Genomic DNA, 23,670 nt, shown 5'->3' on the forward strand with positions numbered 1-23,670 from the left:
CCTATTGGTACCCAGGCTAGTACCCCAAGGGTGCACAGGCATATATGTATTATTATTCTACCATTTTCCCGCAATTTTATTGCCTATCATTCTCTCCTGGTTCACCGTTCAGTCCACCCTGCTCACAGACCCCATAGCCCTATTTTTGCCCATTTACAGCCTGCAGACCACCTACCTGCTCACCCCCTATTCACCCCCTACCCCGCGGGAACCAACCTGGAATGTTTTTGCCTGGAGAGAATCCGAACGCATACGAGTTGCGCCTCCAGGCATATTCAAGCACACAAGTTGTGCCTCCAGGTGATTCCGAGCACATGCGAGTTGTGTCTCCAGGCAATTAGCGTGTCGTACGAACATGCCTGGAGGCACAACTCGTATGTGTTGGATCCTGCCTGGAGGCACAACTCGTCTGTATTCGAATTTGCCTGAAGGCATAACTCGTCTGCCTCCAGGCAGTGCCGGATGCCTCCAGGCGTCGCCGGACTCGCCGGACGCGCCGGGTGCAGGTCACAGTATGACGCTCCTTCACGATGATTGAACTCGGTTGACGATCGACTCTCCCCAATCCCTGCACTGAGGTCCCCAACTTCTGACTCAGCACAAGCTCATCTTTGCATTGACCTGGAACAATAGTGACTGTAAAAAACTCACAACTCTGGTCATGCAGATCCAAATACTGAGTGATCTCCATCTCGAGATAGAGCGTCCAAGTAGGACAGAACCCGGACAGGAGTTTTACCACTACGACTCCATCCCGGTGAAGGCAGAAACTCTTGCCCTTCTGGGAGATATTGGGTGGACCGTGGAGCCCAGGCTTTTTGAATGGCTCGAATCGCAACTGAAACGGTTTACCACCATCTTCTTTGTCTCTGGGAATCATGGTGGGTGGTGCCATGGACGTAGCAGAGGATAACAACTGATTTTTATTAATATAGAACCTTACAGATCAACTGTTGTCAGTACTATCAGAATGCTTTTCGCGCACCGTCATTGATGCGTTATTTTTTCTGATATACAGGATGAATCGTCCAATGCCCTGCGAGCCTTCGCCACCCGTGTCAACGCCGATTCATCCCTTGGAACCTTCATCTTTCTCGACCGCACGCGCTATGATGTCTCACCAACTCTCACCATACTCGGATGCACCCTATGGTCATCTCTGAACCCCGATGACCTTGATATCCTCTCTTGGTCCCTCACCGACTTCCGCCGCATTGAAGGCTTCAATCCGGAGACTTATTCAGCGCTGCACAACGCTGACCTAGCCTGGCTGAATTCAACCGTCTCCTCCATCGCAAGGGACGAGCCAGAACGAAAAATTGTCATACTCACTCATCATGCACCGACGAAGGATGGGACGGGTGATCCCAAGTTCAATGACGGGCCGACTAACTCTGCGTTCGCTACGGAATTGACGGTAGAGGAGTGCTGGAAGAGTGGAAGGGTCGCGCTATGGGCATTTGGACACACGCACTGGTGTTGCGACTTTGTCCGGGATGGTGTCCGGGTTTATGCCAATCAAAGGGGGTATGGTGAAGGACGAGATGACTATGACGCAGGAAAGGTGATTGATATTTGATAATTGGGAAATACTGGAGGGCAGTGGATCGTTTGTGAATATTATATTGGTAATCCACAGCTGGGGACGAGGTCGGGTTGTTCGTTATGTCTATCGTCTCCAAGTCAGAACCGTCGACGGATATTGTATTACTGATATCAGATTTGGACTCAATTATTATCATAGATACATTTCTTCATGATAAAAAATCTAAGATTCATCGACTGGAGTATTGAATGGTTGTTGAAGGGCCCTGAGTCTCCTGCTCTGTACTGCGCTGCTGATTCACGCTGAGTGTCAGTGACATTGACGGTGAACACGATTGGAGGTTCAACGCTCGGGCTCTCTCGGGTGAGCGGATGTTGCCGGACTACCGCGGGGCCATAGAAAAAGTTTGAAGTCGAAGTCACCACTGCACCGTACCCCGCATACGCTAGCTACACCCACTCTCAGACTTTGTCTACAAAGCCCTCCGCTAGCTTTCTTTGCTCTTACATACTTTCTTGTCAATCATGGGTCAGACAACGTCTGTGCAGTCTTCGGCGGCTTCTGCACCCTCGGCAGCCAGCTGTCCAGTCGACCATCGTGCACTAGCAGCATCCTCTGGCTCTCAGCCCGCCTCTGCCTCTGCTGGAGGCTGCCCAATAGACCACTCTTCCCTTTCCAAATCTGAACTACCGCCATCACACCCACAAGTTCCCTCGTCTTCAGGTCTCGCACAATGTCCAATCCAACATGACCCCAACACCCTCGACTCGCGGAACCAAATGCCCGTCCTCTCGCAAGCCCCCGCCGCCGCTCAATCAACCTACCTCCCCACAGACCGCGAAACGTCGTCAATACCACGCGACGAGGCAGGGAAGTGGGAGTACCCTTCGCCACAGCAGTTTTATAATGCGTTAGTGAGGAAGGGATGGGAGACGCCGGAGGAACATGTGGAGACGATGGTGAACATACATAATTTCTTGAATGAGATGGCATGGGACGAAGTGAAGAGGTGGGAGAAGGAGGCGTGTCCGTAAGTGGCTGATCTTTCATACTTGTGTTCCGGCTTCGAGCTGACTGTATTGTGTGTTTGCGGACGTGTGGCGTATAGAGATGACAAGCTTCAGCTCGTGAGGTTCAAAGGCCGTCCAGGCGAGCTCTCACCGAAAGCACGTTTCTGGCTCTTCGCAGGCTGGCTTCTCCCCATGCGTTTTAAGTGAGCTATTCCCTCCATTTATTTTCACCTCGCACATCTTTTAACATGATGCATCTACCGTCTTCAGTGACGAGCCACCCTTCGACCGTCACGATTGGATCGTCCGCCGAGCTTCAACAGGCGAAGAAGTCCGCTACGTTATTGACTACTACAGCGCACCCCCACTCGCCGACGGCTCTCCCGTCTTTTCGCTCGACGTTCGTCCCGCTCTCGACAGTCTCAGTGGGATCAGTATGCGGATCAAGGCTGCGACGCAGGAGGTGTGGCAAGGTGCGAGGCAGCAGCAGCAACAGCAGTAGAGGCCGTTGGTGGACCGTTTATTTTCTCGCTTTAGATGACATCCATATCTGACACTACTTTACTCTTTGGATTTACGCCATATGTGGCCGCTTTGGGCGGTTTTTGATAGATTCGGAAAAGTATAGCCCATTTCTTTGGATATTTATCGCCTTATAATACATGGTTCATGGCTCTTCAAGTCATTTTTATTGCACTCATTGTATGAGCAGCGTGGCAGCGATCAGCCTCATAACGCTATCACAGGCCTCCCAGAAAGATGATTTGGGAGCCAAGAGTGTGTCGCGGTCGCCACTTCGCTGCTTTCTAGGAAGGCTCGCCGCACCCTCAAGCCTCAACATAGAGCAGGATCCACGACGAACTTACGCCGCTTCCGCCGAATCTACTAGAGGACCTGTGCCTGTCTTGCTTAGAAGTCTTTAGAACCAGTGGCGGCACGCTTTGTCTTACGATCTTCGTCTTGGGACACAATGCCTTAGACCTAAACCGCACGTCAGCATTGTGTCGGTTGGGATTGTGTGTGGTTCGTTCTAGCGCATTTTGTTCTCCTCCTGTATGCGTTCTGGCAATCTCCTGCTACCTGGCATCTATAGGAAGTGATATAAGACCTCAGAGGGTTGGTCGAAGCACACTCCTAGCGTAGATACTTCACTTACAAACCGAGCAGGCCAGCCTCTGCTTGATTTTTGAACTTCAGCCCCTATCAAACGCCACTGTCTCCGATGCGATACTTCATGATCAGTCTTCCCAGAGGTTGGGTTAGGCTAACAATGAGACTTCCCCCGAATGCGATGGTCGACTGCAAAGGAAAGGCGGTTTTACGATCATGATCTCGTTCAACCTCCAGTCAACGCCAGCCGCATCAACCGACACCACATCGGCCATCGTCGACCATGGTCCATCGGCCATCGTTCCATGTAACCGAAACGCCACCGCATCATCACATCAATCATGAGCGCTACACTGTTGTTCCTTGTGTCTTGCAGTGAATCATGATGCATGCACGAGAATACGTGACCCTGAACCTCGGTCGGGGAGCATGGCAGTAGCGTCGACTGTAAAATCTCACCTTCGCTCTGAGTGCCGGGCCCGAAGCGACAAGTATTGCAGCAGTGAATACCGACGACCACGACCGACCAGACAACAACCGGTCAAATTGCCCTCCCAATACCCATACTCATATTACTCTCCTCCCTCCGAATCGTCGCACCTCCCCATCCCCCTCCCCACCCCCACGTCCCCGCTCTCCCCGTTCCTCCCATTCCCATTCCCGATCCCGGTCCTACTCCGGTATTCACATCCATACCCGCAATACCCTCGTCCGAAGTCCCCTCCCCCGTCCACGCCTCCTGTTCCTGTTGTTGCAATCGCAGCTGTCCATGCGAAGGGTAACTATGCAGCGGTAAAGGCGGCAGTGGTGCTTCTCTTCCTTTCCCTTTTCCCTTTCCCTTTCCTTTGCCCGTGTTCGTGTGCATGTCTTCGACCGCGCCGGTACTACTCCCATGATCACCTCTACCAAACCCAAACCCAAACCGAAACCTACGCCCGGACCCGAGGACATCTCGCACTCCCCTCCACCCTGTCCATGGCCACGTCCATCTCCCCGTCCTCCCCGATCTCGATCCTCGCCCCATCCCAATCCCAACCCCAGCCCCAGCCCCAGCCCCTATATTTCCCATCTCGTATTCTTCGTGTGGTCGTGTCCTGCCAAGTCTCCATCCTGCCCACCGCGGCCACATTAATATTGGCCACCATCCCCTCCCCCTATTCCTACTCCAACCCGTACCACCCTGCACCTGCACGTTATAATTAGGGCCACCACCACCACCACCACCACCACCACCACCACCACCACCACCACCACCACCACCACCACCACCACCACCCGCCCGAGCCGCGTTATAACCGCTCCCATCCCGACCCGCGATCCCACCCACTCTCCCACCCACATTGCCATCCCGACCCGCCCGATTCCCATTCCCATTACGCCCACCATTTCGTCGAACGGCAGGTACGCCCCACCACCACCATTTTCCCCTCCTAGCCATCATAAAAACATAAACGGCGATACCGATGAGGATCAGGCCAAAGAAACCAGCTAGGGATTCGGCGATGATCGTTCCTACGGGTTGGGCGAGCCTCGAGGAAGAGGAGCCCGGAGAAGAGGAGGAAGGGGCGGTGGAGGTGGAGGAAGAGGTGGGGAGGACGAAGGAGGGGAGGGAGGAGGTTGTTGGGGAGGGGAGGGGGGAGAGGGATGTCGTGCTGTTTTTGTGTTTGTGTTTGTGTTTGTTTGAGTGGATATGAATGAAATAAAATGGGATGTGTTATGGAGGGACAGAGGGACTCGAGTGACGCCACGGGAAACAAATGGCGGGGACTGACTGACTGACTGACCTACTATTATCCGCCGTAACAATCACAACATCCACATCCAACCTCGTCACCTCCTCATTCCCCTCCGCGTCCCCACCCACTTCTCCTGGCGGAACAAAAATCAAACTCAAAGTCAACTCTTCATCCTCCGGTAACCCCACCGCACTAATACTCCCCACGCTCGTATCCACCGTCGTGCTGATCGTCGTCCCGGACGGCGAGGCGGAGAGCGTGATGTTGGCTGTGGCGTTGGAGAGGGTGGAGGTGTGGATGACGAGGGAGGAACCGCGGAGGGTGAGGAAGAGTTGGGGGAGGATGGAGAGGGAGGAGTTGGAGGAGGATGAGGAGGAGGGGCCGAAGGTGGAGGTTACGGTGCCGCTGGCGGAGCCGGAGAGGGGGAGGATTTGCCTTGGGGTGTGGGAGGGAGTGTTAGGAGGGAGAGAAGAGGTTGTGTGATGCGGATGGATGGATGCGTAAGGACTCACCATAGTCCACTGCAGGAAGGGGTATCGGGGACGTCGCTGTCTGTCGTGTTGCATAGACCGGGTAGCCAGGTGAATCGTGGGTCGGTGTTCTCGATAGAGTTGACGACTTGTGCATGAGCGTGATGTCCGAGGAGCGTGAGCGATAGAAATAAGACGAAGACATGAAGAGATGTGCAGCATAGGAGAGATGATGACGAGCTATGGCACAGACGAGGGAGCGGAAGACGCATGCATGTGCCGACAATCAGCTAGCTCTGCCGCCAGACTGTCCGTGATATGGAGGTAATAATGTTGGCGGGGCGGGAGAGGGAGGGCAAGGGGAGGTTAAAAGAGGACGGGAGGGGAAAGGAGACGTCGGGCATTAGATTGCGTAAGTTAAGAAGGGGGTAGAGGGGAGGACTTGTGCTGCTGCGAGCTGGAAGACGCCTGAAGCCGGGCTGAGAGTGAGATGCAGATGATGATGGGAGCATGGCCTCCTTGGCTGTGTCGCAATGGCGACAAGGGAGAAGCGTCCGCCAGGAAATAATAGACGCGCGGGTGGCACTCTCGCTTGATCCACGAGGTCTGATCTGGGACTTCCTGTGGGGAGATCGAGGACAAAGTTGGGATAGAGGCCAGTTATGTTCAGCAATGTTCGTGTTTCGGTCTGGAGAAGACGGCGGAACGAGAATAGGTCCTGATGGGGATCGCTGCATCTGGTGAGAGCGAGAGCGCTCGCTCGCCACGGTGAGTGTAAGCTCGATACATCATCCGGATGTCCTTTACGCCGATCGACGCGGAGGAGAAGAGGATGTCCCTCCACAGTAAGCAGTACTTGCGTTGAAGCTGACGAACATCTTGACCGCATCTTATCATCTTCCCGTATTATATATCTGGCTATTATCGGAGTCTGCTCATCAGCTTCGATGAGCTGGACTGCCATTCCTCAAACGGCAGGCGTAAGGCTCGGGATCACTCCCTATCACTCTGTCTCCACGACCCGCTGTATGGCCCTCAATGACTTCTCGTGTATTCGGACGTCATGATGTTTTAGCCTTCGTGGATACGCCTTCCCACTTAAATGACCTCATTCAAACTATCCATTCAGTTCATGATCATCGCTAGTCCTGGCACTCGAGAGGTTACGATGCGAATAATGGTCATTTTCTCTTCCCTTACCGTCGACCTGACCGCCGACTATTTATAGAACCATGCTTTGAATGAGCCGCGGAAGCAAAATAAGCCGGTGCCACGAGGAACTGATGCCTCGTTACGCGTGACGGATGTGACCTGAAGAGGGGACGAGGAACGGAAAGCTGAGATCGCCAGGACCACGACGTTGTTGCTAAGGCCGTGAAGGACAGAGGCCCGCTCTCGCACGCACTCTCGTTCTCTAACTCTCCCTTGCACGACCACCTTACGCCTCTCCGTTATTCGCTCTTTTATTCCACTGTCTTTTGTGGCCGCTATACCCCTCCCGACGTCCCATACCCACACTGTCTTTGCCCATCATGCCCTCAGATAACAAGCTCGGCAGGCGGGACAACATCCACCACCAGCTCAACCGCCTCAGGGAGCTCAACGCCCGCTTCAGCCCCACCGCCGTCTTTGAAACCAGCACGGCTGCGGCCGCGGCGGCGACTACCTCGGACAGCGGTAACAACCTGCTCAGTGAGTTGGGTCTCGGTGGAAAAACCACTACTTGTGCGTACTCTGTCGAGTGCATGTTGAGCGTAGCCGACGTTTTATTATAGCCACTTCCGCTCAGCCGACGACCACCTCTTCCTCCACCACCCCCACCACTTCCTCCACCAGCACTACCTCGAGCACCTCCACCACCAGCTCCTCCTCCACTACCTCGACCTCTACCACCACCTCATCCTCTACCACTTCCACGACTAGCTCTACTACTTCGTCTAGCTCCTCGGTTGCGCCCACCACCAGCTCCGCCTCGAGTCTCTTGCTCGCGACATCAACCACTCCGGTTTGTTTTTCTTCACATCAAGTTCTATTTCCGTGTCACCGCTTTCTCACGTATTTCCTTTTTTAAAAAGGCTGCTGTCACAACCCCCGCTACCACTACTCATAATGTGGTCACCGATACCGCGTTTGCGACCATTAGTGGCAGCAGCAGCGTCTCCTCGGCAGCCGCCAGTGCTACTACTTCCGCCGCCTCGACAGGTACCAGCACCGGTGCCGTCGTCGGAGGCGTGGCTGCCGCTGTAGTTGGAGTTATCGCCCTCATCGCTGCTATCGCTTTCTTCCTCGTAAGTCGCCCTCTTTATCACCCTCACCCGAACAGTTCTCACTATCTTTTTTATTCCTTTAGAGGAGATGCCGCAGGAAGGAGGAAGACACGACGGACATGGACGTTCCCTGGAACCGTTCCTCCGCCAGAGGCCAATCCATGATGATCCCAGACGACGAAGACCCCTACGCCGCCGCCCGTCTCAACGCCTTCGCCAATAACCGCCGCGACGGCAGCTCGCCCCGTCCCCCGACCATGATCGAGCGCAAAATAACGAACGGCTCATCCATGCTCTCCCGTCAACCCACCATGCCCAACGCTCAGAGTCACTACCCACAGTACAACGACAGCTACGGCTCCACGTCTTTCAATATCGGCGAAGTCGTCTCCGCGCCGCCGAGCGCTATTCCCAGCTCTGCGAATCCGTTCTTGCAGGACGAGAGGTACGGTGCGCACCAGAACCAGAACCAGAACCAGATGGCGATGTATGGGAACGTGCCGCCGTCGCCGGCGTTGACGAGACAGCCTTCGAACCCGTACGGTGAACCGATGACGCCCCAGAGCGCGTTGACGAGGCCGCCGTCGAACCCTCAGCAACAGTATTACGGAGGAAGCGAGTTCAGCGTGCAGCAGAGTGTGGCGCTGAATAAGGAACTTCCGAGGGCGTATGGGGACGAAGGAGCGCAGAACTTGAACAGGCAGCCTTCGAACCCATCTCAGTACAATGGTTACGCTCACGCTCACGCGCACAACGGTAGCGGCGGCACACCTATTTCGGCTTTACCTCCCATGCCCTACACGCCCGGAACTCCTTCGACACTTCGGACGCCCAAGACCGCGGATCTGGAGAACGGCGAGGAAGAGGGTGGCACGTACGACCGTTCGAGCGTGACGCCGTTCCAGGAGATGCAGTACGCGGAGATCAAGAAGAAACTGGGAGTCGCCGCCAACGGCGGGAACACGCAGTCTCTCGGCGCGATCTCGGAGAGGACGCTTTCGGGCGGTGGGGACGACGATAATTATTCGCCGTTCGCGGACGAGAAGGAGAAGAAGGCGATGGGGGAATTGGGGGAGTTCGACGAGGACGAACAGAGGGGGTTGCATGTTGTTAACATGACCCCGGAACCTCCCCGATCGCCTAACGTCGACGCGAATGCGAACCTCCCCGCGTATGACCCCAGTACAGCCCCCGTCCTCAGAGCGGAGAAGCAGAGGCCGCAGGAAAGGGAGCAGGAGCAGGAGCAGGAGCAGGAAGTAGATATGGAGGCGGACGCGCAGGAGATCGAGTTCCCCGTGACGCCGACGATGACGACTGGGTCGCTGTCCAGCTCGCGCGTGATGTCGACGCCGCCGACGTTGCCGGAGATGAACCGCGCGTTCTCACCGATGTCGTACGATTTCCCGTTGCCTGTTACTTCGTCGTCGAACGCGGGCAGCATGTCTTTGAGTCTTGGCGGCGGCGGTAGCGGGACTGCGAGGTTGAGCGAGTTTGGGACGGAGTTGGGCGGTGGAGGGGGGGCGTTTGGGGTGGCGAAGGCGGGGGTGGCGAGGAGTCCTTTGGCGGAGATTTCGTCGATGAGTATTCAGGGTGAGGTGCAGGGGCAGGAACAGCAGGGAAATGGGAAAGGGAAGGAGAAGGAGAAGGAGACTGAGCCCGTTCAGAGGGCAAATGTGCAGATGAGGTCGGAGCAGAAGAGGCCGGATACGACGTATACCGTTTACGACGAGGAGGACGCGTACGGAGGGTTCTGAACAGAAACAAGAAAAGACGACACGGTTCCTGCCGTTCGACGCGTTCGACGTTCAAGGTAGTATATAGTTGTCCGCCGTCCAGGTCGACGAGGCGGATTGTCGATATTTTGTCCTGCCCATGCTTCCTTCCCTCTCTTCCTATCCCGGGTCTCATCCTATCCCATCTACTCTCCTCGCCCTCGTAAACTATCCCCAGACTTATTTATCCACTATCTGTATTCTTCTCTCCCGTCTCCTGTGCTTCCATCTCCATCTCCGGTGTTCTGTCCCTCCCTCCCCTGTGCTTCTTGTCTCGGTCTGAGATAACTACTGTCTTTTCTATAGAGTGCGCGTTCGTTGTGGGCCCGTCCTTTCGTTCTTTACCCTTCGCTCCTTTGTTTGTCTTTTTCTTGGTCTTGGTCCGACTGCCCACCCACTGTGCCTTCCTCCTTCGCTCCCTCTCCCTCTCCCTCCTTCCTTTCACTCCGTGCAAGTCCACACCGTCAGTTCATCGTGTAATCCCTTTTTCTCCTCCCTCTGGAACACTCTTCCAGATTGTCCAGATTGTCCACCTTGTTCAATTGTCTACTTTGTACTACCTCCTCCCCCTGCTCGTTCGTAGGTCGGTCGTGCTTTTGATCGCGCGGTTTTGCGGTAAATGGTTGTCGCGTGGTGCTGGTTCCCCTCCTTCCTCCCTCAATCCGTCGTCATTTTCATCGATCTCGACTTCTCCTCTCCCTTCATCCTCGTGTCGTCGTGCACGATGCTCTGCTTCTATTTCCTTGGTTCAATATTTTTGCGTTTTAACCCACCCCTGTAGCTCTTCCACTTCCACTTCATACTTCTATGTCATCGTTTCCCCGACCCCGACACCGACACCGACACCGACATACCCCTTCATTGAATGAACCCTCCTCCTCCTCCTCCTATCATGATACGTACCGTTTATACCCCGTCGGCTTTTTGTTTTCATTCTTGAGCTGGTGCATAGCGCTGGTTTGAATTTTTTTTGTGTTTTGGTTGGTTGGTTCAAGTCGCTTATACGGTTGCTTGGTTACATCTTGTGGTAACGCTACTGAGTACGATATCTGTTTGCTTGCCACTTACCTGCCACTTGCCACTTGCTTGCTGGGTTATCATTGTCATGCGATTTTATAAGTTGGGTTTTTTGTGTGATTTTTTTGGTATGGTTGGTTGTAGGGAAATGTGGATGGGTGCGTCGAGGGCCCTGGGCCTATGATCGATCCTTGCGCCAGCCGGTTGAAGGATTGGCTACTCTGCTTTAGGAGACTACCTGGGCCGTGCGGTAACATGGACCCGCTACCGCTCTAAGCAAGAGGCCTGATGTCTGGGTCATTTTTTCGAGTTCTTCTACTTTGCAAACAATCGGCGAATGGTGGAAAGGAATTATCGTGTTGTTTAACAAGACTCCGCAAGGACGGTCCGGTTAAGCCGTAAGAACAAGGACGCGCCCACGCGACGCGTTCAACCAATCACGATGAGCTCTTCTACTTACCGCTACCACCTTCAACCTCTAATAACAATAATGCGCACGGGGAGCCGACATCGACGGAGAGCCTACAGAAAATACCCTACTCTTGACTCACATCCTCCTCTCCGTCTTCTCCGTTGTCCTGCGGTCTCCCGTCTCTCTATCTTCTATGTTCGCATGCAGACCAATCACCGAATGAAGAGCCCACATACCATTCGGATCCAGCGAAAGTCCTGGTACCGCTTCCAATGAAACATAGACCCAAGCTCCTTATAGTATTTTATTCTACGCTTTACGTTGAAGACGGTGTACCGTCAACTGGTAAGCTGTAAGTATCACGCCCCACAGGAATCTCGCGGACGTCCGAAGTGGAGGGAGGCAGCGATGACGCACGGTGGCTGCTGGTGACGGAAGGATAATCGTTGTCCGTCTCCGACGAGTGGAAGGTTTATATACAGCTTGTTTCGAGTGCTTTGGATGGTCATCCTCGACTTGTACATCCAAGTCTCCTCACTTCACTTGAATCCAGAGTACTACATACCGCCAGAACATTAGACAGCTAGCTGTAGAATGGATCCGACTAACAAGCCCCAAGGATCTTCGCCTCACTACTCGTTGTATCAGCGAGAGATGTTCCGAGCTGGTGGTGAGAAAGGACAACGTAAGTCATGTTCAGAGTCGTTATCCCCATTTTGCCCCTATTCCAATCCGTGGCACGGATACTCATCTGCTTACTACCGTTGACTTTGATGTGTGGCGCACGTGTACTATAGTCCCGAACTTCTCGACACACACGGACGAGCTCGTCGAGTCTACGAAGAAGACGTTGAATAACCGCGCGTACTTCTATGCGAACTCGAATGCCGGAATCGGGTGGACGGACAAGGCGAACAGGTATGTGCAACTCGCGCGTCTCACTTACTCTTCTGGGGCAGGCTTTCAATTGACACTTTGATGGGTCCCGTCTAATCACACGCGCCTACTTGTAGGGAAGCGTTCTACAGGTGGCGCATCATCCCTCGTATGCTCGTCGACACGAACACCCGAGACTTGACCAGTACGTGACAGTATACCATCCCCATTCCTTCAACCTCAAGAAATCTATGATGCTCACGGGCTCATTAGCTGAACTTTTCGGACACCGTATCCCGGCACCTATCCTCTTTGCCCCTATCGGCATCAACAAGCTTTACAGCCCCCAAGGCGAACTCGTACCCGCGAAGATCGCTGGCGAACTTGGTCTCCCCGTACGTTTTCCCTTCACTCGCCCAGCTACACGAATGCTCATATTACTGGTGTGAATTTATTGTGCAGTACTGCCTCTCCACCGCCGGCTCTCAGCCCATCGAGGCCGTCGCGGCCGCAAATGACGCAGGTGCCTCTATCCAGAACGAGAGCAACGCTGTCCATCGTTATACTGGACCGAATGGAGGGGCCGCGAAGGGACCGAGGTTCTTCCAGCTTTACATGGGGCACGACGACGAGATCGTCAGTTCTTCCCCCTTCGATTTGGACTATTCTTAGTCGCTGACTTGTTAATTTAATTTTTGCTGTGGTCTGGGGTGTAGACGATCAGCCTGCTCGAGAGGGCGTGGAAGAGCGGGTTCGATGTTTGTATGTTGACGGTGGATACTTGGCAGCTTGGCTGGAGACCTACGGATATCACTATTGCGAACTATGTGTTAGTCCCGTTCCTCCCTTTCTCTAACGTCCCGGTCCTCACTCACAAAGAAAATAATATCCGTTGCGTATAGTTTCTATTATCCCGGTGCTGTACGCATATCTTCTCGCTTGAATTTTGTCGAAGACAGAGCTGATAGGTATGGCTCATAGGTCGGTAACGAAATCGGTGCCAGCGATCCTGCGTTCATGAAGAAATATGGTGACGAATTGAAGAAAGATTCCGGCAAATGGATTGATTCATCTGTCTGGCACGGAAAGGCGCATACGTGGGCGAAGATGCCGTGGCTCATCAAAGAGGTGCGTTTCATTCCACTAGCTACTCCCCTCCCCTCTCCTCCCATTCAACATACTGCCAATCTCGTACTTACGGCCGGTGTAGTGGAAGCGCATCTCGAACGGCCGACCCTTCGTCATCAAAGGCATCCAATGCGCCGAAGACGCGCTCAAAGCCCTCGAGTACGGCTGCGAGGGCATCGTCGTTTCGAACCATGCTGGGAGACAGGTGGATGGGGCTGTCGGCAGTTTGGAGGTATTGCCGGAGATCGTGGAGGCCGTTGGTGGGAGTGCGTTTTTCTCCTCCTTTCCCTCGTCTTCCCCCTCTATGTATAACGACGTGCTGACTAAGGTATTTATTTGCTTCAACAGAGATGAAAATCATCTTCGACTCGGGTATACGCACCGGCTCTGATGTTTTCAAAGCTATCGCACTCGGCGCGGACGCGGTACAGGTCGGAAGGCTCTATGTCTGGGGTATGTCGCATGAAGGAGAGACGGGGTGTAGACATGTGATCAAGTCTTTGCTTGCTGTAAGTTTTGTCTCGTGGTACCGTTCGAACCATTCTGGTTTACCTGATCCTGATAACTGACTGGCGGTGGTGGTGATGTATAGGACCTGGACATCACGATGACCGTGGGCGGGTATCAGAACCTCATGAGAGACGTGCATGGTAATAAGAAGGCTCTGAGGTATAACCCTTCGGGCTCACCTCCGGCTCCGGGCGAATATGCGAAGCTGTGAGCGTAGACCTTTGAATGTCGACCGTAGACATGTACCGTCTTTGGGGAGCTCAGTCCGTCTGAAGGTTTAGTTGCTCTAGAGTTAGAGGTAGGGTTGATTTGCGTGACTCCGTCCTTGTTTTTTTGCTTTCTTCACAGCCTCGTTGTGTGTACAAGTATGTTTGCTTATCGAACCAATGATCACTACTCAAGTTTACTACTGTTGGCCGACCGGGTGCGTCGTTGCGGCTGATTTGAACGGCCAACTTTGGGATTCGGACTGCTTCTTTGCTTAGTTCAGGCTGCATCTGACGCTAACAGATATCTACATGACTTGAGCGTGCGTGGTTTTTTGTTTTGTTCAGTCGCCTCCTTTAGGTTTTCCATTGATGTTCTTTACTATCTTACGGGCGATATACCAGGCAGTGAAAATGACCCTAACAGCAATTTAGCTTCAACCGACGACTCCCCTCACTCCATACGAACAACGACACATGAAAGCTGGATAAGCCTATCGGTATGCGACGAACTCATGTCGAATCTGATAGAATACTGGCTGAAGAAAAGCTAAAGAGGTGCGATAGGCTTCATCCATATGTGTAACTTCTCTTACCCACGCACGGTTTCATTTCTGAGATACAGCCGCTGCGTTTATGAATCGAGGTTTGCGTGCTATCACGATTCGAAGGTGGGTAGCTCGCGACTACTCCATATCACTTCTTACGCTATGTTTCCCGCTGATTCCGGTTTCACAGCAAACTAAGCCTCGTTCAAAGTTATGAAAAGAACATCGAACGTGGTCAAATTTTGATTTGGGGAATTTCTCTGCACTTTCAAATCTGAACTTGTTTGAAGATGTCGGAATCTTCTCATAGATCTGCAATCAAGAAAAGGTATGAGCGGCCACATCTGTGATTTTTGTTACCCATTCAGGGATTTGTTCTAGGCGCTATTCATTCATGGGCGCAAGTTAGTGTGTTATTTGCGGTACAAATGAAGGTAGAGGCGCTGCCTATGACAGTGAGTTAGATCCGATCCAATTCCAGCACCTGCCTTCTGTCTGAGCTTACAGGCACTCGCACGCCACAGGAATACCTTTCGGAGTGCCCTAAATACTGGTCTGCCCCAATCTCTTCCTGCGTGTTGACATCAACCTTGCCTGAGGTGCACCCATGGATCCTAATCCACGCTTACTCATATCTGATCCTGAAGGCTGGGAGCGTTCGTGGCAGGCAGGGCTCGATGTCTACTTCTCTCCCTCCCGAGCCAATATAACAGGATTTGAGGCTATAGACAAGTTCATGGATCCGAGCGCCATCCAGAATATCAGCGATTGGCATCGACAACTCTGTGCTCTGCAAAGCGATTTGGCGAAGCACGCGAGTGCGAAGTGTGCTACGGAGAACTTTGAAGAGGAATGGCGCAGGTGTGGGGCGGAAGTGCGAAAGGAACATTATTTTGAGGGTATGAGGAGGATGCAGAAGTATCCTGGTGTGGAGGAAACCCGAGTGTGAGTAGCCTAGCCGCCTCCTTTCTTCCATCGCTTTCTAGACTGACAAATTGAGGTTATGCCCCATCCTTTTTGTGGGATAGATTCGCACCGGAGATGACATTACGCAACATCGAGACTGATAACGGGGAGGGTTATCTGAAGCTCCTTCGGCTTTTGATGCCTGAAGCGTTCCTAGAACAGTATGTCTCCCGACTTCTCCGCCTCAGTCGTTGATTATATACCTCGATCTCATTTTTACTTCCAGGGACCGTCTGGATCGATTCGCCATGATTCCACACCCGTTGATCGACGACTATCTCAAATTGAAGCAACCTTTCGACACCTCCAGTAATATTCCGAAGGATGCTACCGTGTATGGCCAGAAAATGTCCGTATACAGTCTCGCCTCTGTGATGAAGTCTCAGGCCTGACCCTTGCGTCTAGCTTTGTCGTCATCCGCACCTTTCTGATCACACTTGTCGTTTGGAATATCTTCCTGTCATTCTACGGGCTCTCCGAAGACGTTATTCCGACCAAGATAAAGCGGGGAAATGCACAGGAGATCCAAAGGCCTTCGACCCTTAGTCAAGAGAAGCTCCGTACCCTCGAAAAGGAAACGAGACGTGATATGAAGCTGGGTCAGCGAAACTGCCATAACTGTGAAAAAGTCGAAGCCCAGATAGATGGTGTGCTGAAGGTCTGTAAAAAGTGCTCCCTGGTATTCTACTGCTCGAGGTATGTAATTTCTCTTCCCAAGTTATCTTTATCTGTCGTGCATATGCACCGCAGCATGCTCATCACAGACCTTGTGGTTTTCTTCGTAGGGAGTGCCAGGTGAACGACTGGAAGTACGGGACTCCTCCGCACAAGTCAACATGCGGCAAATCGTTAGACGAGCTGTTGGCCACAGCGACCGAGACGACCGCTTCACCCATGCCTTCCTCCTCATCTGCTTCCACCACACCAAGCGTCATAGGCCCTCCCGCCCCAGGCTATCGAAGATCGCCTGCCCTCGTGCATCACATCGCAATGCTCAAGAAGACAACCTCAAGGCCGGATTATTTCTTCATGCTACCTTCTCCATACCCTGATCATGGCATGCAATGTCCCGATGCGTTGATGTCCAGGCAGTTCTGCCTCCTGCGTGAGCAGGCATTCTCTACTGGAGACGAGAGATGTGTCAGGGCGATGTACAAGTCTTTGATGCATTCTGCGAAGAGCATTCCGCATTACGGGGTGGAGGGATTGCGGCGGCAGATGATGGCCGAGTTCGGTATCGACGTGACGCGAGAAGCAGCGGAGTAAGACCGTTGCTTCATTTGGAAACATAGGAGCAAGACGAGGCGGGGTTCTGAGGGTATTTTCTCCGGAGATGAGTCATTGTGAATCTGTTTCTTGCAACTTATTGACGATTAGCCCAATGAAATACAGATTGAATTTGTATATTTTTTGCATGTAATATCGGCAGCTTCGCTCATACACCAATTCCCCGCGCTTCATGTGTGCGGAGGTACCCTCGCCGAGATCACGCGACAGTTGTTCTGCGATATGGCTGGGTCCAGCTGGTTTGCTCCTGACCTCCAGTGCTTCTGAAGCTTGAGGCTGGTATTTTCCCACCACCCCACAGCATGTGGCACAGTGGTATAAGAACTGGTCATCGTGATACAGTTATCGTCTTGAGTTTCTCCTGTGCTAGACTTGCACTTCCTAGCTTCTGACGCGACCGTACAATATTTGACGTTCCTTCCCAGCTCCAACGAATAAATTCACCTTTTCTCCTGACCGTTTCCTTTCAGAGGATTCTCCACCCCTATCACCGATGTTTCCCACTGCAGTCAAACTATTGTTTTTATACGTGGCATCCGCGTTGGCCTCTCCCACAGACCTGGGCCGACGTTCCACCCCATCGGTTGCAGCTGCCTATTACGCGGGATGGCACAACGGAGACTTCCCTCTCACGGATGTGAGCTGGAAGAAGTATACACACATGATATACGCGTTTGCGTGAGTCTGACTCTACTCGAAATCAATGAATAGTCCGGACTTTTGGCTAATTTGTATCATTTTGTTTTCACTGTCGACAGGGAGACGGTACCCGATCCTTCTCAGACACCAAATCTCAATGGTTCCGACCCGGACATGTTGTTACCCTTTGTGCAGGCGGCACACGAGAACGTACGCTCTCAAATCTGTGACTTCTTCCTTGTGTCCGGGTTGGCAGTCTAGACTGAATGATACTTTTATTGCACAGAACGTCACGGCAATGATCTCCGTAGGAGGTTGGACAGGATCCTTACATTTTTCGACAAATGTAGGAAGTGCTGCCAACCGCACGGCCTTCGTCAAGAGCGTGGTCAGTCTCGCCCAGAGCTATGGCCTTGACGGGCTGGACTTCGAGTAAGTCCCGTCTTCGCTCGAAGAAAAACTACCCTCTGTCTCGAGAGCTCATTTAAGTATGGGATGATGTTAGCTGGGAGTATCCAGGAACCCAAGGCATCGGTTGCAACGCCATTAGCGTCAACGACACCGCCAACTTCCTTCTCTTCCTTCAAGAACTCCGCGAGGACTCAATCGGCAAAAATCTCGTTATTACTGCTCCAACGAGTATCAATCCATGGGTAGACGCGACTGGTGCCGCTTCCAGCGATGTATCAGGCTTCTCCCAGGTCTTTGACTTTATCACCATCATGAACTATGATATTTGGGGGGTCAGTTTACACATACTCGTCTTGTTTCGACTGGCTCTAACCTCTGGAATATACTTCATAGCCTTGGAGTGCGACAGCGGGACCAAACACTCCTCTCTATGATTTATGTGAGAGCAAGGATCGCCAGCTGGGATCGGCCATAACAGCCGTCCAGGCGTGGAACGAGGCTGGGATGCCGGTGAACCAGATCGTCTTGGGCGTGGCGTCGTACGGGCATTCATTCAGTGTGGATACTTCGTCCGCATTCGGCAACGGCACCAACCTGCTCGAGACATACCCAGCATTCAACGCAAGTATTCAACCGGTGGGAGATAGCTGGGACAATGCCAGTGGCAATGATGTGTGTGGAAACCCGCAAGGCCCTGGCGGAGACATGGACTTTTGGGGTTTGATTAAAGGCGGGTGGTTGACAGAGGAAGGTGTTGTCGCAGATGGTATTGCGTATGCGTATGATCAATGCGATCGAACTGTGAGTTGGATCCTTTCCCTCACGAACTGGAGAGCTTCTAATATTTCGTCACACTGTCATGACAGCCTCGAGTCTATAATGAGACTACGCAGGATTACATCGCCTTCGACGACGCGTCATCCTTCAGTGAAAAGGGAGAGTTCATCAAGGTCATGGGCCTGCGTGGCTTTGGAATATGGGAGGCAGGAGGCGATTATAAGGACATCCTCTTGGACAGCATTCGTACGTCGTCAGGCTTCTCCTAATCTCATACGTCACGACGGTGTTCCCTTTTGCACGTATCACAGTATTACTGCACTTACCTTTCACATATTGCGATGACACTTTCACCGTAAGACACTCCGGCGGCTACGTACGACTCTGCTCCTCAAATATCCTTGAGTTATCGGCGAGGGGAGTATGTACGTGGTTTGTAAGTTATGGGGGCTTGGGCGAAAGTGCCCAGTGGCCCGTGGCCACGGCGACTTGCGGAAGGCGCCGGAAGAGGCCGGAAGCCCTTATGAACCAGCGTAAGAATGCTTGTTGAGACGAACGTTTGGACACGAATGCTTCGCATCACAACGACTGGAACGTCCTAAGTCACTATGCGCTCGGTGGAATCTGGGTCTGCAGCTCGATCTCCGATCAGGGCTCCTGTGTCATACTTAGGCTCTCCCTCCACCAGCTAGGCTAGCGTTTTCATACACACCTCTCACCAAGCCAACGCCGGGCCTCTTGTCCTTGTGGTCGTTGTCTTCGTTTCTCCGTATCAGCAAGGAATGTGGAACACCATCTGGAAACAAAGAGATGGGGCCGCTCGACATGTTTTTCACTATAAATTGAGTACCTTTACTCGTACGACGGTCCTCAAACCTTCACGGCTATTCCTTTTCAATCGACCACTGGCAGTTTGAGGGCAGCATAGGTCTATATAGTCATATTACACTCTGGGAAATGCTCGTTCAGATAAACCCACTCAGGCGGAAATCCCTTCGTTCTGCTCATAAAATGGGTAATCAATGTAGCCCGCTGGACTTTCGCCGGGAACGTAGAAGGTCGAACGGTCGTATTTGTTCAATGGAAGATTTTCCCGGAACCTACGAGGGAGATCGGGCTTTGATTGCCTCAGGTCAGTTTCATGACCCTATATAATTTGTATAAAAACTTACGTTGGCAATGAAAAAGCGACCTAAGGCGACGAGTCCTCCCTTCTTGTCGGCAGTCTCGATAGCCTCTTCACGGTTAAATCCGCCAGCGGCAATGTACGATTCCGCTCCCCAGATGTCTCTAACGAAGTCGTTGCTCTCTATGGTTGGCTTAATCACAATCTCTCCAGCGGAGGGTTGGACTCTGGGCTCGATAACGTGAAGGTAAGCAAGGTCCGGGTATTTCTCCTTCACAGAAGTGACGAGATGTTCGAAGGTCGAGACAACGTCAGAAGATGGAATGCCTGGTTCAAACATGGAGTCATGAATGATGTCAGTACGTTTCAGCTTCACTAAACTAATGGACCGACCATAGTGGCTCATCCAAGGAGCGATCCTCAATCCGACCTTTCTTGGACCGACAGTTTTGGCTATCGCGTCGACGACCTCCAACGCAAACTTGCACCGACCCTCGACGTCGCCACCATACTCGTCCGTCCTGTTATTCATATCGCTTTTCAAGAATTGGTCGATCAATCCGACAGCTCCATGTATCTCCACACCATCGAATCCAGCGACTTCGACCGCGGTCCTTGCGGCCGTGGCGTAAAGTTCGAAATACTCTTGAATCTCCGGGATCGTGAGTGGGCGTGGAGAAGGGCCTTCACGGTTCGGTAGCGGGATCGACCCAGAGCTTACGAATGGGAAGCCTTGGGCTGTAATGATATCTGGGAAAGCGTAGGCTCCTGCAGTTCCAAGCTGAAGGTAGATGAAACTGCCTTTTGCGTGGACGGAATCAACTATCTGCAGGGTTGAGAGAGACGGTAAGTGATGCGCGTTTACTATGGCTGCGAATTTTGGGTGATATAGATCGACCTTTTTCCATGCATTGATTTGCTCGTTCGTCGTTATTCCAGGGACGTGTTCCCAACCACCCGCTCTTGGTGCGATCCAAGTTCCTGAAGCATACAGTCAGCCAAGTCATCACGCGAGGTTCCGCAACGCAGTGATACAAGAACACGTACCTTCGGAGATTAGGAACGTGCCTGGAGTTGAAGCTCGTTGCGTATAGTATTCGGTCGAGATATCGAGAGGTACGCCCTGGGCCGTATTTCTGAAGCGAGTGAGTGGAGCCAATACGATGCGATGCTGCAGCTTCATATTCCCCAGCTGTATAGGCTGGAATAGCTTCGACATGGTGTTCGCTAGCATAGGAATTCGAAGAGGAGGTGTTCTGTTATGCGGGCTGTGCAGTGTCGTTGTATAGTAGTTTATATACTCAGACCCACATAGCTGACACTTCGTTTCGCGAGATAGCCGACTCGTCGTTCAACCCAACACCAAGGCACTAGATCTACCATCCATTATGGCTTTGTAAGACGAAGAAGCTCAGCGGCTATTTCGATGCTGTAGACTGACTCAGCTATTGTGAAAAACCCATGGTAGTGCTTAGAATGCAACCAGAATGGGTCCCGATGGACAGTATCGCATTTTCGACGGAGTCGTGTCGCTCTCGTGTATGGATGCGCGTCGTATTACCTTGCTTGCAAGGTCTCTCCCAACCCGGTAATTGTGGCTGAGCGACTTTTTCGCACACAAAGCCAAACAGTTTGCGTAAGCTTTTCTCACATAAGCACGGGAAAGGCCACAGGTGGCAACGCCCGCCACGCGTGCCCGTGCAGCACTTACAAGATAGCACGATAGCCACAAATATCACACAATGCAATAGGACCAAGCAGCTATTTTTTATTGACAACGAAACAAAAAGAGTCGGAACGGTACAGGAAAGACTTGAGTGCGAAAATGCATAAGTAAGGAGCGTGTGGCTGCGAGATCGAAACAAACAAGGAGCGCAATTAAGGTCGGACACATCATGAAATAGAACGGAAAAATTGAAAAAAAAAGGGAAACAAAGGTGGTGACGCCAGGATGCACTAACGGAAGTACAAACGTATAGCAGGTGACAAACAATCGCCACAGATCGACGCCACAATGAATCAAGCCGATGCTTCTCCTGAGGCCTACGTACGCTTCGAGGCGCTGCTGCGGTCAGCCAAGCAAGAAACCCGACATCAGTGGCCATCGGAACGTGGATGTATTGTGCAGATTTAAAGGCTGCCTCTAATACGAGTTGAATACGAGTTTGCGAGCCAAGAAGAACCATCTGTGGCGCGACTCTTGCGTGACCATCCAGAAGTAATTTCCGGTACTGAATAGTACTCTGCAGTATCGCTAACAAAGTTGCTACTGCAAATAAAGTGCACAGAAATATTGAGCATTGGTAGATATGCCATTGTCAGAAGAGGTCTCTCAAGCAAGGTCAGTGCCACAGCATGTGGAGCTTCCCTAGTGCAATTGACAATGGGGTCTCTCAAGCTGTAACCATAATAGATATTGCTTAGCTCATGAGCCGGACATTTCTAATCGCCCTTCGTGCTCATCATTTACAGCGTCCAACTCTCATCCTGATATAATCCAGAGTCTTAGACTCACGCCCCAGTAAAGACGAGATGACTCCCCGAATGATTCGGTGGTTCTGGGCCAAGCATATACCACGTACGGCAGGTTGTCAGTGGCACTACCTGCCACATTGGCAGTGATGCAGACGATCGCACCTTCGATCTCTTAGATCACAGCTGGCTGGCGGGATAAAGGGCTACGGCCAAGGTGTTTGATTTATTGAGAGAAATATGGATTAGAAAAGGATGAACGTCTTGCTATACTGTAAGAACATGGGTTGAGATTGATGATGAGACTGGGATTGCCGAGGGAAGGGAACGTGAATTGTCGGAATATGGACTGCGCATACTACAATGCCGATTGGCATTATACTAAAGGCGATCAGTTCCCCTCTGGAGAGCGCGCCCACCCCTCCACTGGTTCTTGAGGATGCCTTCTTGACCCTGCCTATATTTTCGACAATTAAAAACCGTCAGCTTCAATAGGCCCATCTCATATAGGATCTGAGTCGAGGCAAAGAAGGACCACGCACATATTGCCAACCTTTAGCCCTCAATTCATATGGCGCCTTCTGTTTCGCGTCCATACTCTCCCATTCCTGCTCGAGGACTACTATCAGTCCTTGCGTGTCCGGAATAGGCTGTGACAGTTGTAGAAAGTATTGCCTGAGAACGGGAAGTCGCTCTTCCAAGAAAGCACGCCACGGACTGATCCCTTGATCGCTGAGAGACGCTTCAAATGTTGTCGTTGAGGAAGTGGAGGGGACTGGTTGGACACGTCCTTGTGTAGTTGGAGTCTGAGGGACCACCTGTTTCGATTTCAAAGAAGCCAGTGACGCCTGTTCAAAGTACTCCTTCGCTTCTTGATCCAGGTCCTCCCACTTGGGGAAACCCATGGTCTCAGCATCGTTTGAAGTCAATCTATCAGAAACGTCTTTGTGGGGGGTGAGAGCCGAGGCGCATTGTCGGACGTGGAGATCGCGGCCAGAGCTGATTGGGGTGGATAATGCAGAGTAGTTGAATCAGCTGTAGACAGGAGACCGACGACATGAGGCAAGAAAGAAAGAGGCGCATACCTATTGATGTCGGCGTTGGAGCGTGTAGGTGTCCTAACACAAGAGGAAAACAGCTAGTCAGTTTCCTGGTGATGTCACTGAGCCAGTACCGTGGCATATAGGAACGAATCACGAACCGTGACTCCATGATGTGCGTAACTCAGCGGTCGAGGACGAGCTTGGATAAAGATTGAGTGAAGACTGCCAGAGAGGATGAATACTGGGAGACCTCGAGCAGAGAATCATGCTTTATATATGTTCGACTATGCCCAATTCCTTTCAGCCAAGATAGGCAACACCTTGACGGAGGCACGGCTTAG

The 23,670-nt window shown here is 52.3% G+C and overlaps 10 protein-coding genes across 10 annotated transcripts; 7 read left to right on the top strand and 3 right to left on the bottom strand.

The window, feature by feature from the left end:
- Positions 1–573: 573 nt before the first annotated feature.
- STEHIDRAFT_97411 (Ser/Thr protein phosphatase protein) lies at positions 574–1,720 on the top strand. Its single transcript, XM_007304266.1, has 3 exons — positions 574–881; positions 936–955; positions 1,019–1,720. Exons 1-3 carry the CDS (start codon positions 662–664, stop codon positions 1,577–1,579), a joined length of 801 nt encoding a protein of 266 aa, XP_007304328.1. The 5' UTR covers positions 574–661; the 3' UTR covers positions 1,580–1,720.
- A 395-nt stretch (positions 1,721–2,115) lies between these two features.
- STEHIDRAFT_79252 (cytochrome c and c1 heme-lyase) lies at positions 2,116–3,251 on the top strand. Its single transcript, XM_007303985.1, has 3 exons — positions 2,116–2,576; positions 2,655–2,759; positions 2,827–3,251. Exons 1-3 carry the CDS (start codon positions 2,326–2,328, stop codon positions 3,056–3,058), a joined length of 588 nt encoding a protein of 195 aa, XP_007304047.1. The 5' UTR covers positions 2,116–2,325; the 3' UTR covers positions 3,059–3,251.
- A 1,075-nt stretch (positions 3,252–4,326) lies between these two features.
- On the top strand, positions 4,327–4,939 carry STEHIDRAFT_121550 (uncharacterized protein). Its single transcript, XM_007304267.1, has one exon. It carries the CDS (start codon positions 4,642–4,644, stop codon positions 4,867–4,869), a length of 228 nt encoding a protein of 75 aa, XP_007304329.1. The 5' UTR covers positions 4,327–4,641; the 3' UTR covers positions 4,870–4,939.
- A 603-nt stretch (positions 4,940–5,542) lies between these two features.
- STEHIDRAFT_22627 (uncharacterized protein) lies at positions 5,543–5,836 on the bottom strand (the record flags this gene model as incomplete). Its single annotated transcript, XM_007303853.1, has 1 exon — positions 5,543–5,836. A coding segment is annotated over one exon (294 nt), but the record flags the coding sequence as incomplete, so codon positions are not given.
- A 1,391-nt stretch (positions 5,837–7,227) lies between these two features.
- On the top strand, positions 7,228–11,022 carry STEHIDRAFT_147199 (uncharacterized protein). The gene is made up of 4 exons (XM_007304268.1): positions 7,228–7,597; positions 7,648–7,877; positions 7,948–8,160; positions 8,223–11,022. The coding sequence occupies exons 1-4, from the start codon at positions 7,405–7,407 to the stop codon at positions 9,891–9,893; spliced, it is 2,307 nt and encodes a 768-aa protein (XP_007304330.1). The 5' UTR covers positions 7,228–7,404; the 3' UTR covers positions 9,894–11,022.
- A 408-nt stretch (positions 11,023–11,430) lies between these two features.
- On the top strand, positions 11,431–14,242 carry STEHIDRAFT_121552 (FMN-dependent alpha-hydroxy acid dehydrogenase). The gene is made up of 11 exons (XM_007304269.1): positions 11,431–12,025; positions 12,138–12,258; positions 12,354–12,421; positions 12,490–12,611; positions 12,679–12,852; positions 12,933–13,045; positions 13,119–13,137; positions 13,198–13,344; positions 13,427–13,610; positions 13,693–13,853; positions 13,937–14,242. The coding sequence occupies exons 1-11, from the start codon at positions 11,935–11,937 to the stop codon at positions 14,063–14,065; spliced, it is 1,329 nt and encodes a 442-aa protein (XP_007304331.1). The 5' UTR covers positions 11,431–11,934; the 3' UTR covers positions 14,066–14,242.
- A 973-nt stretch (positions 14,243–15,215) lies between these two features.
- On the top strand, positions 15,216–16,840 carry STEHIDRAFT_156983 (uncharacterized protein; the record flags this gene model as incomplete). The annotated part of the gene is made up of 5 exons (XM_007304270.1): positions 15,216–15,553; positions 15,637–15,735; positions 15,801–15,923; positions 15,980–16,270; positions 16,360–16,840. 5 exons carry the CDS (start codon positions 15,216–15,218, stop codon positions 16,838–16,840), a joined length of 1,332 nt encoding a protein of 443 aa, XP_007304332.1.
- A 460-nt stretch (positions 16,841–17,300) lies between these two features.
- Positions 17,301–19,040, top strand: STEHIDRAFT_97418 (glycoside hydrolase). Its single transcript, XM_007304271.1, has 6 exons — positions 17,301–17,539; positions 17,620–17,710; positions 17,787–17,932; positions 18,006–18,243; positions 18,305–18,712; positions 18,778–19,040. Exons 1-6 carry the CDS (start codon positions 17,355–17,357, stop codon positions 18,955–18,957), a joined length of 1,248 nt encoding a protein of 415 aa, XP_007304333.1. The 5' UTR covers positions 17,301–17,354; the 3' UTR covers positions 18,958–19,040.
- Positions 19,041–19,580: 540 nt separating this feature from the next.
- Positions 19,581–21,072, bottom strand: STEHIDRAFT_97423 (FMN-linked oxidoreductase). Its single transcript, XM_007304272.1, has 5 exons — positions 20,862–21,072; positions 20,713–20,795; positions 20,208–20,640; positions 19,861–20,141; positions 19,581–19,805 (listed from the first exon to the last, which is right to left on the bottom strand). The coding sequence occupies exons 1-5, from the start codon at positions 21,046–21,048 to the stop codon at positions 19,668–19,670; spliced, it is 1,122 nt and encodes a 373-aa protein (XP_007304334.1). The 5' UTR covers positions 21,049–21,072; the 3' UTR covers positions 19,581–19,667.
- Positions 21,073–22,677: 1,605 nt separating this feature from the next.
- On the bottom strand, positions 22,678–23,498 carry STEHIDRAFT_156986 (uncharacterized protein; the record flags this gene model as incomplete). Its single annotated transcript, XM_007304273.1, has 4 exons — positions 22,678–22,743; positions 22,829–23,285; positions 23,372–23,404; positions 23,488–23,498. The coding sequence occupies 4 exons, from the start codon at positions 23,496–23,498 to the stop codon at positions 22,678–22,680; spliced, it is 567 nt and encodes a 188-aa protein (XP_007304335.1).
- Between the last annotated feature and the right edge of the window lie 172 nt (positions 23,499–23,670).

Source organism: Stereum hirsutum (genome assembly GCF_000264905.1).
Source record: "Stereum hirsutum FP-91666 SS1 unplaced genomic scaffold STEHIscaffold_7, whole genome shotgun sequence".
Taxonomy (NCBI): Eukaryota; Fungi; Basidiomycota; class Agaricomycetes; order Russulales; family Stereaceae; genus Stereum; species Stereum hirsutum.